This window comes from Leuresthes tenuis, unplaced genomic scaffold, assembly GCF_036924035.1.
Source record: "Leuresthes tenuis unplaced genomic scaffold, fLeuTen1.0.hap1 SCAF_22, whole genome shotgun sequence".
In the NCBI taxonomy this organism is placed as follows: domain Eukaryota; kingdom Metazoa; phylum Chordata; class Actinopteri; order Atheriniformes; family Atherinopsidae; genus Leuresthes; species Leuresthes tenuis.
Window position 1 is genome coordinate 7,071,278 of NW_027325376.1, and position 18,810 is coordinate 7,090,087.

Genomic DNA, 18,810 nt, shown 5'->3' on the forward strand with positions numbered 1-18,810 from the left:
ACTGTCAGGCTGACATCACCAGACAAGAGCTCCCCCTACATACGTGAATCTTAACCTCTCAGAGAAAAGAATTTCTCTAGAAATAGACACGTGTGGCTATGTTGACATATATAAACGGAAATGAAATACCATCTGTTCACCATCCGTCTTCATTCACCCGTAGAGATCACATAATAAACGCTCAGCTACCAAATCTGTGACAGTCCATTGATGTAAGACTTGTGCAATACGTTTTACAGAATTAAGAATAGTAACTGTGGCAAATAAAATGATCTAAAAAGACAAATTAGAGCAGCGATTAACATATTATAAATTACCAGCAAAGCACAAGCTTTCTCAGGCCTCTGAAGCTATATTTAAGGCATGAAATATCATAGATATAAAAGAATTTGTGAAGGTTGTGGAAGAAAACTTCAGGGCGCTTCATCACTTGTGTCAATATATAACTACACATTGAAATGTCAGTTAGCAATCATAAAATAAATTCTAGGGATGCCGATTTTATTTTCATAAATCAGAAAATGTCGTGTAAAAACTTCCAAACTAATTTACAACAACGGCTGCAAGTTACGCAGACGTGAAATAGAAGCAGCTAAAGAAATAGTAATATACGGTAGTAAATCTGAATCCGTCTTCAGTGTTCAGGTTTATTTTAGTCAAGATCGTGTCTCTCACAGGCATTTTCACATTACTGATGTAAAGACTCCCCCCGTGCACGATTCACAGGTATTTTCTGATCTGCATACGTCTAATACAAAATATTTGATATTTAATCCAAACAAAAGGAGGCATTTACTTCTGGTGTTATCCTGACATTTTGTGGGGATGCATTAAACCACACTAGCTGTTTATGGCACTTGTTTGAATTCCTCTCTGGTTACATACCTGACACACTGGACTCTGTGCACCAGCCCTCTTGGAGCAGTAGAGGGAGCACGTTAAGACAGCCTCACGGGATCGACATCCGCATTGAAAATATGGTTGTGCAATATCTTTGCAATGGTGGTCAATCTCAATATGAGCCAGAGGAGGGAGCCAACTGGTCAATAAGGAATCCTTTGTATACTCATGGTATAGCATGGCACATGGTGAACAAAGTGATTTACTGTCAGTCATCTCTGCATTCCCAACCTCGCAGATTTGTAAAAACTTGTGAAAATGACACAATAGTTTGTTGTAAATGGATACTGTAGATTTGTCCTCCATCCGGCTTCTATGATGCTCATCTTCATGGATCTGTAGAATATAAAGAATAGGAAACTGGCACGCATATACTAGTGACTGATGAGAAACCGGCCACCGGTCTCATTAAGCAACTTCAACATGCATATGCATTTAAATAACACAAAAACACACTTGAAATGATCCACAAAGGATGAAACACAACCCGTCGAATGGCTTCATAATCTTTATTTCAACAAAAGGCTGTAGCAAGTGTAATACAATATGACAACAATGTTCTTCTGGGCACTGTTACAGAGTCGGTTCACATGATAAACACTACACCAGATTGAGATTATGCAACCGCAGCAGTAAGAGTAATTCAACCACTATTTAGCTTTTACTTCAACTTCATTTTAAAGAACAGAGACAAGGCACAGGAGTCAACATGAACACATTTCAGTCCTTAATACCCAACAGCCCACCATTAGTAAATAGAGTATTAGATTTAAGGCCCTCAAAGCTCTTACCTTAACACTGGTTAAAATTCCAGTCGTGGAAAGAAGAAAGGCATCAACACAGACTGAAAGTTATTTTTTCTCGTCTCTTACTTACAATATTTTCCAACAAGCTAAAGACGTATATATCTCTTTGAGGACAGGGACTACTTGAACTACTTGACACACCAAACTGAATAATGACTAAATAAAAACACTAACACGCCTTCTGTGTCATGACCAAGGTACACTGAACTATTGAAAAATATCAAACAGAACAACGACCTTATCTGTTCAATAACAGACCGAAATACGGGTAGTTGGCTAACAAAATGGCTTCAAGTTTCTATTTATCGACGGGGAGCCGAGACTACTGGAAATCCTAGCTAGCAACCTTCCAGGCACTTTCAACGTTTAATAACTTACCGAGTTCACTACAATAAAATACAACACTGACCAAGTCGTTTCTTCTCTTACCACGAAGCTCGAGTGTTTCATTGTACTGTACAGGGTGATCTGGCACGACAAGTTAGCAAAAAGAAAAGAATATTCCAGACTCCATCTTTCCTCGTTCACAACAAGAAGCATATCGCAGAACACCGCCATGTTGGGTGCTAATGGAGAAGTATGCTAGCTGTTGTAGCGGTAATAATGGCCCTCAAATTAACATTAAAAATCATCTCACAGCCAGGTGTCACTGTGAATTATGCAAAACAACTACACACGCAATAAGAATTAACTTAAAGAAACGGGGAGTTAGTTATCCAGTAACAAACTGTCGCGTAACGGTTACTGCAAAGCTAAACTGTCAGGCCTTGTCGCCTTATATAAAAACACGGTGAATGGTGAAAACTTATTAAATATGCTATATAACCCTTTAAAATCTGTCTTAGATATGTACAATAACGGTCGAGAATGTGTAAACGTCAAATTTAACAATTGGGGATTGTGAACACGTCGATGTAGGGAAGCTAGTTTAGCTCGTCCGAGCTTTAGCCAGGTTGCTAATGCGCGACAGCCAAACGTCAACAGTGATATATTTCTAAAAGATCTATACTCGTATGACCAGCCGACTTGTAGATGAGTTGTTCACGTAATAATTTTTAGTAGTTTAGGTCACTGCACGAATATCTGAATCCTCAAATAAAAATCACTCAACCGCCAAAACCATTACTTCTCAGCGATTTCGAAACGTGGCCTATGGTAATAATGCCGCTTTTTACAAAAATAGTAAAAATGTAAAATACATCAGCAATACAGTCTGAAATAAATCATACATGAAACACGCATTTGTCAAAATGACCAAACCCTGTTGAAAAACAAGCGTTAAATGAACAGTCAAGGCTTCCCCCAGAATTTCCTATAGGGCATGCGGAAAATCCAGTCCACTGGTCGGCCATCCGTCGCACTCGAGTCCGATGCTTGCAGTAAAGTCCCAAAAATCCAAAAATGCACTTCAGGGAAAAAAATAAAAGTTAACATAATTTTAAAATAACTACAAAAATAGTCCATTGTAGTATGTTTAACGGTGGAAATATTATGCGTTTCGACAATTTTCCCAAGTTTAATCAAAGCCCTTAACAGGCCTCAGCTCTGTGCCTCTTTTCTTAGAGCCCAGGCTGATCCAGAGCGAAACGAACGGGGGAACAGAGATTTTTTTTAATTTTGCTCTGAGGGAAGAAAGTTGCATCGGACAAATTCGGCAAATGTCGGAAAAAGGGTGGGTTTTGTTAAAATTATTCTAATAAGGATAGTTTCTTCGTAGCCATTGGGTCTCTCTTTCCCACTGCTGAATATTAACAATGAAAAGGACCAATCAAGATAGTTCTGATTGAATATTTACAGTTTGCATGCAAAATATACTAAGTACCGCCTATTCGCTTTTAATAAACCCAATAGGATTTAGCTTAGATTAAATCAACGCCCGCCTATTGTTTTGATTCGTTGACGAAATAAACGTGCTTTCCAATTGGCTGTACGTATGATAAAATTAAATATTCATATAACTTTCTTGAATGGCCAATGAGCGTTTTACTACACGGCTTCATGTCCCACCCTCCGAATAGTCGGTCCCTGTTTTCCAGTGTGGACAACCCCGTAGTAAGCTCTCAGTCTATATAAACGAACGTTGGTCACCTCGACAGTCAGTAGCGCTGAGAGCGCTCCACAGTGTAAATCGGAAAAAGGGAGGGGAGTAGGTAGTAGTCAGTTTATGTAGGATATAAACATAAATAGTGCGCTCTAAAGGCAACCGACAGCAGAGGTCCTTGGACTATCGCCTTCGGAGACTTTCCGGTCACCGTTGGCGGCCTGACCAGAACCGTGGTGACAATTTAAAGGCTGTTCCTGCTCACAAAGCGGCGTGCCGAGGAAGAACGCGTCTCTTTGAATAGACAGGATGCATGGACCGCCCTCCGGCGACAGCGCATGCCCATTGCGCACGATCAAGAGAGTTCAGTTCGGCATCATCAGCCCAGATGAGCTTGTAGGTTTTCTGTTTGGGGTGGTGGGATTTTTATTTTTAATTTATGAATTTTCTCAAACATCATACATTAGTCATACATTTTATATTTTGATCGAGTATTTTAACATGTATGACAAATACATGGTTCTCTACACAAGTGGGGGATCTTGCTGTTAGCCTAGCCTAGCTAGCTGAGTCGAGCTGGAGCTTGAGCTAACTAGCATGTTGCAGGAAGTTCGAAAAACTTTAAGCACAACATTATCTAAAATGATCCATGCAATCACATGAATTAAACCCCTTGTTTATTATTGTAATATGACATTTAGGCCCACAATTAAGTCAAGTTATTGAATACTTTGTAGACATAACTTATGGACACGAGTTTTGAGTTATTTACTGATTTCAATGTACTTATGATCTGTTTTCTGACACGATTGATGAATAAAATGTAATTTGAATAACGTCAGAAATGCATGTTATTTTTTTTTCTACCGATAATTGATATCTGCAAGATGTAGTGTATATGAAAAGTAAAAGTTAGCTTGCAGTTCTATATTAGCACCTTGGTTTGTCCACATGTGGACTTGCCGTAAGTTTTTATGGTTTGTTTAATGAAATTAAGATCTGGTCAGTGATGTGGATGAATATTTAAGGAAAGTTTATATTTACGTATAACTTGTTTGAATTGTATGTCAATTATTTAAGTTTAGTTGCAGTGGTAAATTATTTGGTTTACTAGCATCTGCTGTATTGTGTCTTCTCAGAAACGGATGTCGGTTACTGAAGGGGGAATCAAATACCCCGAAACAACTGAAGGAGGGCGTCCTAAACTTGGTGGCCTTATGGACCCAAGACAAGGGGTCATAGAACGCAGTGGGAGATGTCAGACATGTGCAGGTAAAGTGTTTAGCATTTTATTAGCATTCAGCATTCTATTAGCATTTTATGCTAAGATGAATTAACCTGGGAGCTGTTGTCCCTATCTGATCTTATTAATTTAAATGCCGTTTGTGTCATCAGGCAACATGACCGAATGCCCCGGTCATTTTGGGCACATAGAACTGGCAAAACCAGTTTTCCACGTTGGCTTCATAGCAAAAATAATGAAGGTTCTCCGATGTGTCTGCTTCTTCTGCTCCAAGTTATTAGTGGATTCAGTAAGTATTTCTACCATATTATAGTTCATACTGATGAAACCTAATATATATTCTCAAAAATGTCTCATTACAGTCCTTGTCCATTTCCTTCGCAATTTGTGATGCATTCATTTCTCCCATTACTTTTAAACATAGAACAATCCCAAGATCAAGGACATCCTTGGGAAATCCAAAGGGCAGCCGAGGAAGCGTTTAACCCACGTCTACGAGCTCTGCAAAGGCAAAAATATCTGCGAAGGGGGAGAGGAGATGGACAACAAATTTGGAATGGAACAGCAGGAGACAGAGGAGGATATTACCAAGGAAAAGGTACGGCTAACAAATATTTCAACTGTTAACAGTCACTTCACGCCTCAACCTGCTTTCTTACTCATCTTTCAATTTTAATGTTAAGGGCCACGGTGGCTGTGGGCGCTACCAGCCACGTATCCGGCGCTCTGGTTTGGAGCTGTATGCTGAGTGGAAGCACGTTAATGAAGACTCGCAGGAAAAGAAAATCTTGCTCAATCCTGAGCGTGTGCATGAGATCTTCAAGCGCATCTCGGATGAGGAAGACGTAATCTTGGGTATGGACCCTAAGTTTGCCCGACCAGAATGGATGATTGTAACCGTGTTGCCTGTACCTCCACTGGCTGTGAGGCCCGCTGTCGTCATGCAGGGCTCTGCTCGCAACCAGGTAAAGTGATATGACGTTTTTTCTTTTCTTATTACTGTATATGTAAATGCATCTATTCTGTGTAAAACATAATATTATGCGACTGACAAATTATGAATTGACTCCCTGTTTGAAAGGATGACTTGACCCACAAGTTGGCTGACATCGTCAAGATTAACAACCAGCTGAGAAGAAACGAGCAGAGCGGTGCGGCGGCGCACGTCATCGCTGAGGATGTGAAGCTGCTTCAGTTCCACGTGGCCACCATGGTGGACAACGAATTGCCAGGCCTGCCAAGGGTATGTGCATATTTAATGGTGCAATTAGATTTCTGCTACTACTGTGAGTCAGTTTATTATTTTTTTAATACATATTGTATTTTTGATGCTTACTTCAAAACAATCCTTTTTTCCCACAGGCAATGCAAAAGTCTGGCCGTCCTCTCAAATCCATTAAGCAGCGACTAAAGGGAAAGGAGGGGCGAGTGAGGGGTAACCTGATGGGTAAACGTGTGGATTTCTCTGCCCGAACTGTCATCACGCCAGACCCAAACCTCCAAATCGACCAAGTGGGTGTTCCACGATCCATCGCAGCCAACATGACTTTCCCAGAAATCGTCACACCCTTTAATATTGACAGGTATGTCAGTAGTTGTCAGTTCAAGCTTCGTCCAGTGTGTAAAAAAATAAAAAGAGAAACAAAAGTACTCTGGGAAAGCTGATGGATCCAAGCTGAATGTCAGCTAATTGATTTTGATGACATTTATTAGACTGCAAGAGCTCGTACGAAGAGGCAACAGCCAGTATCCTGGAGCCAAATACATCATCCGTGACAACGGAGACCGAATTGACCTGCGATTCCATCCGAAGCCAAGTGACCTTCATCTGCAGATAGGCTACAAGGCAAGATAAACGATGCAGAAAAATGATAAGACACAATTTAAACTTGGAGGATATTATTTGTTCACAAGCAAGATGTGTCAGCTGGACTGTTTTACATGGTTCTAAAAGATTCTTTTGTTTCAGGCTAAAGTTGTTCATTTCTGTTTCAGGTGGAAAGACACATGTGCGACGGGGACATCGTCATCTTCAACCGTCAACCTACGCTACATAAAATGTCTATGATGGGGCACAGGGTTCGGATTCTGCCGTGGTCCACTTTTCGACTCAACCTCAGGTACCAAATGAGTACTGGACCTAACCAGCTTTTAGAAACTTTAAAAAAGAAATATCTGTGACCTCCATGTCTTTGGTGGTAACGCTCACCTGTGTTCACGGTTCTGTGAAGAACCGCATGTTTGGTGTAGCTTCTCTAACATCCCTTCTCCTTGTATCTGCTCAGTGTCACCACCCCATACAATGCTGACTTTGACGGGGATGAGATGAATCTCCACCTGCCTCAGTCCCTTGAGACGAGGGCAGAGATTCAGGAGCTGGCCATGGTCCCACGTATGATTGTCACCCCTCAGTCCAATCGGCCAGTCATGGGTATCGTGCAGGACACTCTTACGGCTGTTCGCAAATTCACCAAAAGAGATGTCTTCTTAGAGCGGGTAAGGAGATTGTTTCTTAAGATTGGGCTTTTTCTTGCATTGAAGGCACTTAAATCAACACTCATTCCCCATCACAGGGTGAAGTGATGAACCTCCTTATGTTCCTCTCCACCTGGGACGGGAAAATGCCTCAGCCCGCTATCCTCAAACCTCGGCCTTTGTGGACAGGCAAGCAGGTTTTCAGCCTTATCATTCCAGGACACATTAATGTGATCCGAACGCACAGCACCCACCCTGACGAGGAGGACAGCGGGCCTTACAAACACATCTCTCCTGGTGACACCAAGGTACAAAACAAAGGGTTCTTATACATGGTTTTAAGAGGGGAAATTGGCTACAAGGCACTTAACCATAGAATGCACTCCCTCACGTAGGTTATAGTGGAGAATGGAGAGTTGATCATGGGCATCCTGTGTAAGAAGTCTCTGGGGACTTCAGCTGGTTCCCTCGTCCACATCTCCTACCTGGAGATGGGCCACGACATCACCAGGCTCTTCTACTCTAACATTCAGACAGTGGTCAACAACTGGCTACTCATTGAAGGTGAGAACTCTTGCATTAACGGAACTTATTTGCTTTTTGATTAGATAGTTTTATATCTTTGACATTGTCTGGTTTTTGTTATGTCTACAGGTCATTCAATCGGTATTGGTGACTCCATCGCTGATGCCAAAACGTACCTTGACATCCAGAATACCATCAAGAAAGCCAAACAGGATGTGATAGAGGTAAGAACAATATTTTAGATGGTCTCGAACAACTCTGAAGCACACAGGATAATTCTTACTCAGCTGTTTCACAGGACTTTCAGCGGAAGTGTTGGTCACCAAAGTTCTATTTCTCTGTTTTTCTGTTTGCCAGGTCATTGAAAAAGCTCACAACAACGAGCTGGAGCCAACCCCCGGTAACACCCTGAGGCAAACCTTTGAGAACCAGGTGAATCGTATCCTCAACGATGCTCGTGACAAAACGGGATCCTCTGCCCAGAAATCTCTGTCTGAGTACAACAACTTCAAGTCCATGGTGGTGGCGGGCTCCAAGGGCTCAAAGATTAACATCTCACAGGTGAGCCCGATTATTGTAGCAGAAGGAGAATTAACTTTGATTAGAGCTCGCATCACAAGACTCTCCTCGTTCTTCAGGTTATTGCTGTGGTGGGGCAGCAGAACGTGGAGGGTAAGCGAATCCCCTTTGGCTTCAAGCACCGAACTCTGCCTCACTTCATTAAAGACGACTATGGTCCTGAGAGCAGAGGCTTTGTGGAGAACTCCTATCTGGCTGGACTGACACCAACGGAGTTCTTTTTCCACGCCATGGGAGGCAGAGAGGGTCTGATCGATACAGCTGTCAAGACAGCTGAGACTGGTATGTTGAGACAATATAGGAACGAAACGTTAACACGAAAAGCAGTTTTAGTCGAGATTTTTTACTCTCCGACATGCTAAATGTCCCCGTCTCACTTCCAGGTTATATCCAGCGTCGTTTGATCAAATCTATGGAGTCTGTGATGGTGAAGTACGACGCCACAGTGCGAAACTCCATCAACCAGGTGGTACAGCTGCGCTACGGTGAGGACGGCCTGGCAGGAGAAAATGTGGAGTTCCAAAATCTGGCCACACTGAAACCCTCGCACAAGGCCTTCGAAAAGAAGTAAGTGGCTCGCCATCACAGGCTCGGTCGCTCGGTCAGTTTTCCTTTTGAATCAGTGGCTTAACCACCTCATTTGATCCATCCAGGTTCAAGTTTGATTGTACCAATGAGCGCGCACTGCGGCGAGTCCTGCAGGAAGACGTGGTGAAAGACGTGCTGACCAACGCACACGTGCAAAGCGTTTTGGAGAGGGAGTTTGAGAAGATGAAGGAGGACAGAGACATCCTGCGAGCCATTTTCCCCACCGGGGACAGTAAGGTCTGTGTGATCACATCTATGGACGCACTAAGACTTTAAATGTTTGGTTTTTTTAAACAAGGAGCAAAACTTCTGATTAGAAATTTCTTTCCCAGGAGTGTTTTGGCCAAGAAAGACAGTAGCTCAGATCAGCTGTAGTTACACAGCAGTACACACACACACACACACACACACACACACACACACACACACTCTGTGAGCTGTAAACATGTTCTCGTCAGAATCCACAATGACAAAACCAAACATAAAACATATCAGAGTCACCAGTGACTGCAGGCAAAGTCAGACGCAGTGATTGACCACCATAGATTCTGCTCATACCTGCCTCCAGTTCAGTTTAAAATGGCATGAATTTATTTAGTGAGACCAGCTCACTAAGTTTCAGGTGGTTGAGCACTTTACAGAGAGAGCAGCTCTTGTATTCCAGTTCAGTCCAGGCTTTCCAGGAAAAGGTTATAAAGAATGCGTCTTTTTGGGTCTGTGTTCCAAAGTCTGACATAAACGTCAGTGCCTCATGGCAGCAGTATCCAGCGTTTTTAAGCATTGTGAACACGCAGGTAGATCCAATGTCTATAGTCAAAAGTGCTCATCTTCTGCAATGTTTCTCCTTACCTGCAGGTGGTGCTGCCATGCAACCTTGCCAGAATGATCTGGAACGCTCAGAAGATCTTCCGAATTAACACTCGAACCCCAACAGACCTGAATCCTCTGAAGGTGGTCGAGGGTAAGCTCCAGAATGACACTGCATGTTGTCACTTGTAGTTCTTAGAGACGATCGTGGCCGACCTCAGGTGCAGTGTAAAGCCACCTATTGAGTCCAAGCTGTCACATAACAAGTACAACAGATCGGTCTAAGTCTGTTTTTGCTGGATAGAGATTATCACTTACAGCGATGACGGGGATTACCCGTTTCACCGTCTGGAGCTGCGTATGCGTTTGTCAGCACGTCTGTTTTCATCCCCAGGTGTTCACGACCTGAGTAAGAAGCTGGTGATTGTGAACGGTGACGATCCTCTGAGCAGACAGGCCCAGCAGAACGCCACGCTGCTCTTTAACATCCACCTGCGCTCCACGCTCTGCTCCAGACGCATGACCGAGGAGTTCCGCCTTTCTACCGAAGCCTACGAGTGGCTGCTGGGAGAGATCGAGACCAAGTTCAACCAATCCATCGTATGTTTATCAGACGCGGTTTAGAGCCATCTGAGCTGCGTCACAGTTACACATTTAACCTCGATTGTTGTTTTAAGAAACAAAAAAAGCGTCTTTGTTCCCTCCGCTCCAGGTTCATCCAGGTGAAATGGTTGGCGCTCTGGCCGCTCAGTCGCTGGGAGAGCCAGCCACCCAGATGACACTGAACACTTTCCACTACGCTGGTGTGTCAGCCAAGAACGTAACGCTTGGTGTGCCTCGTCTAAAAGAGCTGATCAACATCTCAAAGAGGCCCAAGACGCCCTCGCTGACCGTGTTCCTGCTGGGTCAGGCAGCACGAGACGCCGAGAGGGCCAAGGACATCCTCTGTCGCCTGGAGCACACCACGCTGCGCAAAGTACGAAGCTTTGTTTTTACAAAGTGCCAAAGAAGCTACAGTCACTTGCTTTTCTTCTATCAAATAATGTCGTTTTGGATAAAAAACTGCGATGACAAATGAGCCTTTTGTCTCAGGTCACTGCGAACACGGCCATCTACTACGACCCCAACCCACAGAACACCGTGGTGGCCGAGGACCAGGAGTGGGTCAACGTCTACTACGAGATGCCCGACTTTGACGTGACGCGCATTTCACCGTGGCTGCTGCGCATCGAGCTCGACCGCAAGCACATGACTGATCGCAAGCTGACCATGGAGCAGATCGCAGAGAAGATCAACGCAGGTGGGTTCCGTGGCTCTTTCATTCAGCGTTCTTACAGAAACGAGCTGCTCGTCCTTCATGGCAAAGTGCTTTCTTTCCAAGGTTTCGGAGACGACCTGAACTGCATCTTCAATGATGACAACGCTGAGAAGCTCGTGCTGCGAATCCGAATCATGAACAGCGACGAGAACAAGTTCCAAGAGGTGGGCAGTGAAGGTGTCCTCAGAGACGATAAGTGCAGCGTTCCCACTTTTCATTGTGACTAAGAAACTGATTTGCTTGTCCAGGACGAGGAGGTGGTGGACAAAATGGACGACGACGTCTTCTTGAGGTGCATCGAGTCCAACATGCTCACAGACATGACTCTGCAGGGCATTGAGCAGATCAGCAAGGTAACACATAAACGATGTAACCACCAGAAAAGTCAGCAGTGAGATATTACAAACCAGCCATTGTTTTATGAACTAAACTGAACTGTTCCCTCAGGTCTACATGCACTTGCCTCAGACTGACAATAAGAAGAAGATCATCATCACTGAAGATGGTGAGTTCAAGGCCCTGCAGGAGTGGATCCTTGAGACGGACGGAGTGAGCCTCATGAGGGTGCTCAGCGAGAAGGACGTGGATCCCGTCAGGACCACTTCCAACGACATTGTGGAAATCTTCACGGTATAAAAGCATTAATTGTTTCAACGGTGAAACTTGGATTATTATTTTTTTTTATATTAATTTGAGCTCCTGCTGCTCTCTGTTATGAAGGTTTTGGGGATTGAAGCTGTGCGAAAGGCGCTGGAGAGGGAGTTGTACCACGTCATCTCCTTTGACGGTTCCTATGTCAACTACCGTCACTTGGCTCTTCTGTGTGACACCATGACCTGCCGCGGTCACCTGATGGCCATCACACGTCACGGAATCAACCGTCAAGACACAGGACCTCTCATGAAGTGTTCCTTTGAGGAGACGGTACGAGGATTTTATCAGCTAAAGAGCCTCTTTTGTGTTGGTTGTTGATTTTACTTTGAGTCCTCTCTGATGTTCGCTTTATTCTCTTCTCCAGGTGGATGTGTTGATGGAGGCGTCGTCACATGGTGAGAGTGACCCGATGAAGGGTGTATCGGAGAACATCATGCTGGGCCAGTTGGCCCCAGCAGGGACCGGGTGCTTCGACCTGCTGCTGGATGCAGAGAAGTGCAAATACGGCATGGAGATCCCCACAAACATACCGGGCATCAGCGTGGCTGGACGTACGTGGAGAAATATCTGTTGGATACAGTGAAAATCAGATCCAACACATACTACGTAATAATGGTGGATATGATTCAAGAGACGTGATGTTTATGACCAGTTTTGCTCCATTTGCAGCCACTGGGATGTTCTTTGGCTCTGTGCCGAGTCCCATGAGCGGCATGTCCCCTGCGATGACCCCGTGGAACACAGGGGCCACCCCAGCCTACGGCGCCTGGTCCCCCAGTGTTGGTGAGCGCATATACCCACTTTATTTTTATTTTTGGCTTTTTCTTCAGGTGGTTCTCATTCACTGACATTTGCCTCCTTTTTCTTTTGTCCCCCAGGAAGCGGCATGACCCCTGGAGCAGCAGGTTTCTCTCCCAGCGCGGCATCAGACGCAAGTGGCTTCTCTCCTGGTTACTCCCCAGCCTGGTCCCCCACTCCTGGCTCTCCTGGATCTCCAGGACCTGCCAGCCCGTACATCCCATCCCCAGGTTAGACGCTGTGCTCCTACGTTAGTGTCTCTCACACCTAATGAGCCACCAGGACATCACAGAACTGTCGTGTGGTGGCAGTGTTGAATATTAGGAAAACAGTTCAACGCTAAAGGGTTTTTCTTTCCTTTGCAGGTGGAGCTATGTCACCAAACTACTCCCCCACCTCCCCCGCCTACGAGCCCCGTTCTCCAGGAGGCTACACCCCACAGAGCCCAGGCTACTCCCCAACATCACCCTCTTACTCCCCCACCTCTCCGTCTTACTCTCCCACCAGCCCCAACTACAGCCCGACATCTCCTTCCTACTCACCCACCTCGCCCAGTTACTCCCCAACGTCTCCTTCCTATTCGCCCACATCTCCTTCTTACTCCCCAACGTCACCCTCTTACTCCCCCACCTCCCCGTCGTACTCCCCCACGTCTCCTTCTTACTCTCCCACCTCACCGAGCTACAGCCCGACGTCACCGAGCTACAGCCCGACGTCGCCGAGCTACTCCCCCACTTCACCCTCCTACTCGCCCACATCGCCCTCTTACTCTCCCACGTCTCCATCCTACTCCCCCACCTCCCCCTCGTACTCCCCCACCTCTCCCTCCTACTCCCCGACCAGCCCAAGCTACAGCCCCACGTCGCCAAACTACACCCCCACTTCCCCCAGTTACTCCCCTACCTCCCCCTCGTACTCCCCCACGTCGCCTTCATACTCCCCAACTTCCCCCAACTACACCCCGACCAGCCCCAACTACTCCCCCACCTCTCCCTCGTACTCCCCCACCTCTCCGTCCTACTCCCCGTCCAGTCCACGCTACACCCCACAGTCGCCCACTTACACACCCAGCTCACCCTCATACAGCCCCAGCTCGCCCTCTTACTCCCCCACCTCACCCAAATACACCCCAACTTCACCCTCCTACAGCCCCAGCTCGCCAGAGTACACCCCCACCTCCCCCAAATACTCCCCCACCTCGCCGAAGTACTCCCCAACGTCACCAAAGTACTCGCCCACTTCTCCCACCTACTCCCCGACGACTCCAAAATACAGCCCCACCTCTCCAACCTACTCCCCGACATCCCCCACCTACACCCCCACCAGTCCCAAATACTCTCCCACCTCCCCGACTTACTCCCCCACCAGTCCCAAATACTCCCCCACGTCTCCTACATACTCGCCAACTAGTCCCAAAGGCTCCACCTACAGCCCCACCTCGCCCGGGTACAGCCCCACTTCACCCACCTACAGCCCGGCCATCAGCCCCGACGACAGCGACGAGGAGAACAACTGATGAGCCGCAGAGGAGGAGAAGAGGGGGCTGCTGAAGAAACGGTCCCCTCGTGGTACACACCTGAAGGACAGCGCCCTTTAACCAGCTGGAGGTGGCGGTGCGTCGAGCCACAGCGTCCCGACTGTCATCGTTTTCTACGAGGGAATTCACAGCCTGGGAACTGTGCCTCCATCTTATTTAAGAGCTGCCTCTCCCCTCCCACCTTTAACCCCCTCAGAAATGTTCAAAACTGTTATGTGAAAGACTTGAACAGCTTTGCCTGAAGGAAAAAAAAAAGGTTGCCTTTTGAAATAGTTTTTTTTTTCTTTTCTTTTTTAGTTTTAATACGGGGTGTTGAAGCAAAACTGAGAATCCTCAGAGGAAAATGAAAAGGAGAGGAAGATGTGAACATTTAAGGGGGTGGAAAATTCCCTTTTTAACTTCAGTGACCTGCATCCAGTCTCTCTCTCATTCTCTAAATGTTGGTTGTGTAGTTCCTGGACAGAGTACCTGTTGCCAAAAGCCTCTCCGAGCAGCTCAGTGGATCGTATTCATCACTAAAAACACAAGCTGTCAAAGAAAGTGCGCGTTAGAGATGGCTTACCCCATATCTCACAAAGGTGTTCCTCCTTAGACCTTTGGCTGCTTTTCTAAAACAGCCGCTGCCAGATTCTGGGGCATTTTGTGGATGTTAATTTGGGTCTCGGCTGACGGAGAAAATCTTGGATCATCAGCAGAAATGCACACATGAAAGGAGAGAGAAACTGGTTTGCAGGGAAGACAATTGAGTCTGAACAAACTACATAGATGTATGTACCCATCGCCTCCCCCCCCCTCTTCCTCCTTCACACCCCAGAAACCTGAAAGATGTCATGAAAACACCCACCAGCATCCTCTTGTTCTCTACCATTTTGGAGACTTGTCCATCAAAAGCAGAAAAACTTTTTTTTGTTTGTTTTTTCAGATGATAATCTTCCCTCGACTCTGGGGAAAAAGATTTCTATTAAAAAAAGTAGTCAGAATTATTCTTGTCTCTGATTTTGAATGTGGGAGGCACTCATGGATGAGGGATAATAGTTTGATGTTGCTGCTTTTGTTATTGTTTGCATCGTTTTGCTTAAGTAGCACATGTTATTACATTTTGATCATCCCTCCCACGTTTTGCTAATCTTTGTCCCATTTCTGATAGCTGAGGTGTACGCAGGTTTATTCGGACTATTTGGTTTATTTAAGACAGTTAACTACTATTCTGTATGAATACAAATAGAGAAAATTAAGAATTACATTTTTGCTTTTTGGTGACTTTGTAGACCTGTTTGCAGGAGGCTCATGTTCATATTCTGTGGATGAAGGGGCAGGACACCCGTCTTCTTCTCATAGGTCAGAATTGTTGCCATGACCACAGCTGCTCTTTTTACTTGCAGTTAAAACATAGTGCTTTCTTCCACCAGGCTGCGGTGTTGCTTCTCTCAAAAGGTTTGAGAGTTTGGCCTTTTTCTTTTTCTTTTTTTTACTTTTTGGGACGTCCGAGGGAAACGTTTGTCCTTGTCGGTCTTTTCTTTAAAAAAAAAAAAAGTGAGGCTGTTCTCTTTTAATTTTCTTTTTTCAAGCAGGAATCGTCCAAAGAAGCAGCACTTTTGGGCCTTTTTTTTTTTTATTAGTAGAAAACCTTACCCACTACAATAGAGTGAACCTTCTTTTCAACATGACTCTAACAAGTTCTGACTGTCTGAGAGCTGTTTGTGCGCCGAATGAAAATGGAAATTTTGACTTTTTCCTTGTTCCATTTGAGCGTTAAATGTACTGAACTTGCTGGGTTTCCTCCCTCTTCATCCACAAGTTAATCTCATGTCTGAAATCAGTGTTTCCATGTATTTTTCTACACGCGTATGTACCTGTGCTGAGGGGAATCATGGGGAGGGGGGGAGGGAGAGAGGGAGGGGGGGTTGTGTATTAGCTCTGACTGGGAGTCCTGGCGAGATGGAAGGCATCCAGTAACATTTTAGGTTAAGTTCTGACAAAATTTATCTTAAAATGATCTAATTTTTGTGGGAAAACTGTCTAATATTTAGTCTTGAATTGAAACATCCACTGGCCTTTGACAGGAAGCAGGATTGGCAACTTTGCTCCTATTGTGGGCGTTGGTCTCGAACATCTTCACATCTTGTCCACAGTGTTAGCATCCAGCCTGGTTGCCCTCACGGTGTGCCGCTCTGCCAGGACTCCCAGGGCAAATGAATGAATGTGCGTATGTGTGTGTGTTTAGTATGCGTCTGAAGGCGATGCAGGGTTTCAAGCTGAGGAAAGGTTTCACACGTCGGGGTAAAGGAAGGTTTAACTTAAAGTTGCCACTGTATAGAAATCAAGTCATTATCTCATTCTATGTATCTCTGTTCTGTTTGTTTTTTGACTTGGAAAAACTGAATAAAAATTTTACTATACGTCTGTTGTTTTTATTCCAGCTGCACGTTTAGCACACCGACAGTTTTTATCCAAAGAGAAGCGATTAACAGAGTGAAACTAAAGCCACCTACAGCGTTATGTGGATATTCAGTAATAATCCCCATTTTTACAGTAGAGCACTACTTCGTATGAGATGGGAGTTTGTTAGTTTTTGCTCCACCACATTTATTTCATTGTTATAAATATCAAATTTCAGACTATCCAGCAGTATATACAGTAGATGGAATTAGTTTGACTTGGAGCAGTTACAGTATAAACGCCTCTTTCTTGTGATGCACTCAAATTTAAGGGCAAATTAGTGATTTGTTTAAACTTTTCTAACACAGATGTAACTGATAACTCATCTTTATCCTATAATGATTGGAGAAACAATCCCAAAAATAAATTTGATGCCTTTCAAAGGTGACTTAATGTCAAACTGCACAAACTTTCCTCTAGGGGGCGCTCTCAGTTCACTGTGACCTCACCTGTCGGCTGACAGGACTTGACTCATCAGTCACCTGTGGAAGTTTAATTTTCTGGAAGTTTGACAGGTCAGCTTTGAGAAGTAACAATGCAGATTGGAGGCTGATTTTGATTTAAACCGAACTTCATCTTTCAGCCACGACAAAACCACAAAAGCAGAAGCGACTACTTAAAAAACAATAGGAAAAAGAGAAGCTACAAACAAGTCAACATGAAACTTGAACTTTAGGCCTTAAATTAAAGGTCATCCCATGAGATTTGGCTTTGGACACAGAGAAGTCTGCACCTCATCACACAGAGCCTGTAATGTTTTGCTCACATTCACCACAAATATCTTTAAGGTTAATAAGTTGGATATTAAATCAAATCAGCCATCACTGGACCATCAAATGAAGCATTTAAACTGAGGTGATTTTGAGTTATCTTTGAAAACTTTGGCATCTCGTCTTAAATTTCGTTCACAGTTTCATCTGCACATGAGTTTTGAGCCTGTTGGTCGAACTGTTCAGAGAATCTGAAGCTAAAAGTAGTTCAAACTACTTTCTGATTCTGACATGTGACAGAAAAACATAACAAAACATGATGCAAAGAAAAGTCGTTCAGCTGAGCTCATGGCAAAAAGTACACACTTGTTCACAGCTCATACATAACCATGGATAGGCATTAGTTAGTTTTGTCTTTTATGACGGATGAATTCACTCAAAAAGTTCACAGATCACAAGAAAATAGGTTTTGAGTTCATGAGTGTTTGCTAAAATGCAGCCATGGCGATTCTTACCTGGGTACGTTCTCCTGTGATGCTGCTTCACTATCACAGCGATGCCCACTCTGTTGCCCCATGGGAAAAGGAGCCTTCTTGCACCACCTTTGCAGCCCTGTAAACCAGAAACAACAGAAAATGGGCCTTAAATGTTAGTTTGGGTACTTAGCTGCATTTAAACATCCCAAAAGTGATTAAACTACCTGAATTTCTATGCAAAATGAATATAGTTGTACCACCAGCAAGCTGTTATAACTTGTAAAGTACACTTTGAGTTATATTACATTCAGTTCAATGGTTTGCATCACTATGAGTGACTAACCTACCGAAATGTTTGGAGTTTAAAGAAATGATTTGAGAGAAGAGACAGAGATTATTGTTTCAACAGGATTCAGTCAATATGGTTCCTTCAATCACTTTAAAACTAAAAACCAAACAAGGACATCACACAGGACCCCGGGTGCACGCTGAGCAGAGTGCATGTGATAATCGGAGCAGTCGGGGCCATGGCCCCCAAACTGGGAGAGTGGATCCTTCAGATCCCGGGAGCAACATCAGAGATCTCTGTCCAGGGGAGCACAGTTTCCATAGAAACAGCTGAGATACCTCGGCCTGTGGTCGAGGACCTCAGCTTGACCTCCAACATGGAGGGAGATCTTTTATTTATACATCCGCTTTTCCAGTAAGTCATGACTTTAATTTGATTCAGGAAGACTTTAAATTCCAATCACTAATCTTTGCTCACCTAAATTTTCTGAACTAAACCTCCGAACAGAGAAAAAACACCAGATCAGTTTGATCATTTCAACTCACAACTAACCAAAGAAACAGCCCAGAATTTAAAGTTACCAACACTAATCATATCAGTCATGGCAGGAATTTTGATCATTTCT

The 18,810-nt window shown here is 44.5% G+C and overlaps 1 protein-coding gene across 1 annotated transcript; it reads left to right on the plus strand.

Annotated features, from left to right (window-relative positions):
• The first annotated feature begins 3,793 nt into the window (after positions 1 to 3,793).
• On the plus strand, positions 3,794 to 16,670 carry polr2a (RNA polymerase II subunit A). Its single transcript, XM_072376419.1, has 29 exons — positions 3,794 to 4,143; positions 4,887 to 5,019; positions 5,143 to 5,279; positions 5,415 to 5,588; positions 5,674 to 5,955; positions 6,072 to 6,233; positions 6,353 to 6,573; positions 6,704 to 6,836; positions 6,986 to 7,110; positions 7,276 to 7,486; positions 7,564 to 7,773; positions 7,861 to 8,029; positions 8,120 to 8,214; positions 8,348 to 8,551; positions 8,629 to 8,851; positions 8,953 to 9,136; positions 9,223 to 9,394; positions 10,013 to 10,118; positions 10,359 to 10,564; positions 10,677 to 10,940; positions 11,057 to 11,264; positions 11,346 to 11,446; positions 11,531 to 11,635; positions 11,730 to 11,912; positions 12,003 to 12,206; positions 12,301 to 12,487; positions 12,606 to 12,719; positions 12,815 to 12,964; positions 13,100 to 16,670. The coding sequence occupies exons 1-29, from the start codon at positions 4,057 to 4,059 to the stop codon at positions 14,248 to 14,250; spliced, it is 5,901 nt and encodes a 1,966-aa protein (XP_072232520.1). The 5' UTR covers positions 3,794 to 4,056; the 3' UTR covers positions 14,251 to 16,670.
• The last annotated feature ends 2,140 nt before the right edge of the window (positions 16,671 to 18,810 follow it).

Bases quoted from the DNA above. Each gene is read 5' to 3' on its own strand.
- polr2a (XM_072376419.1), top strand. From the start codon at position 4,057: ATGCATGGACCGCCCTCCGGCGACAGCGCATGCCCATTGCGCACGATC. The intron at 10,565-10,676 runs GTATGTTTATCA...CCTCCGCTCCAG, and splicing joins CCAAGTTCAACCAATCCATC to GTTCATCCAGGTGAAATGGT. The intron at 11,636-11,729 runs GTAACACATAAA...CTGTTCCCTCAG, and splicing joins GCATTGAGCAGATCAGCAAG to GTCTACATGCACTTGCCTCA.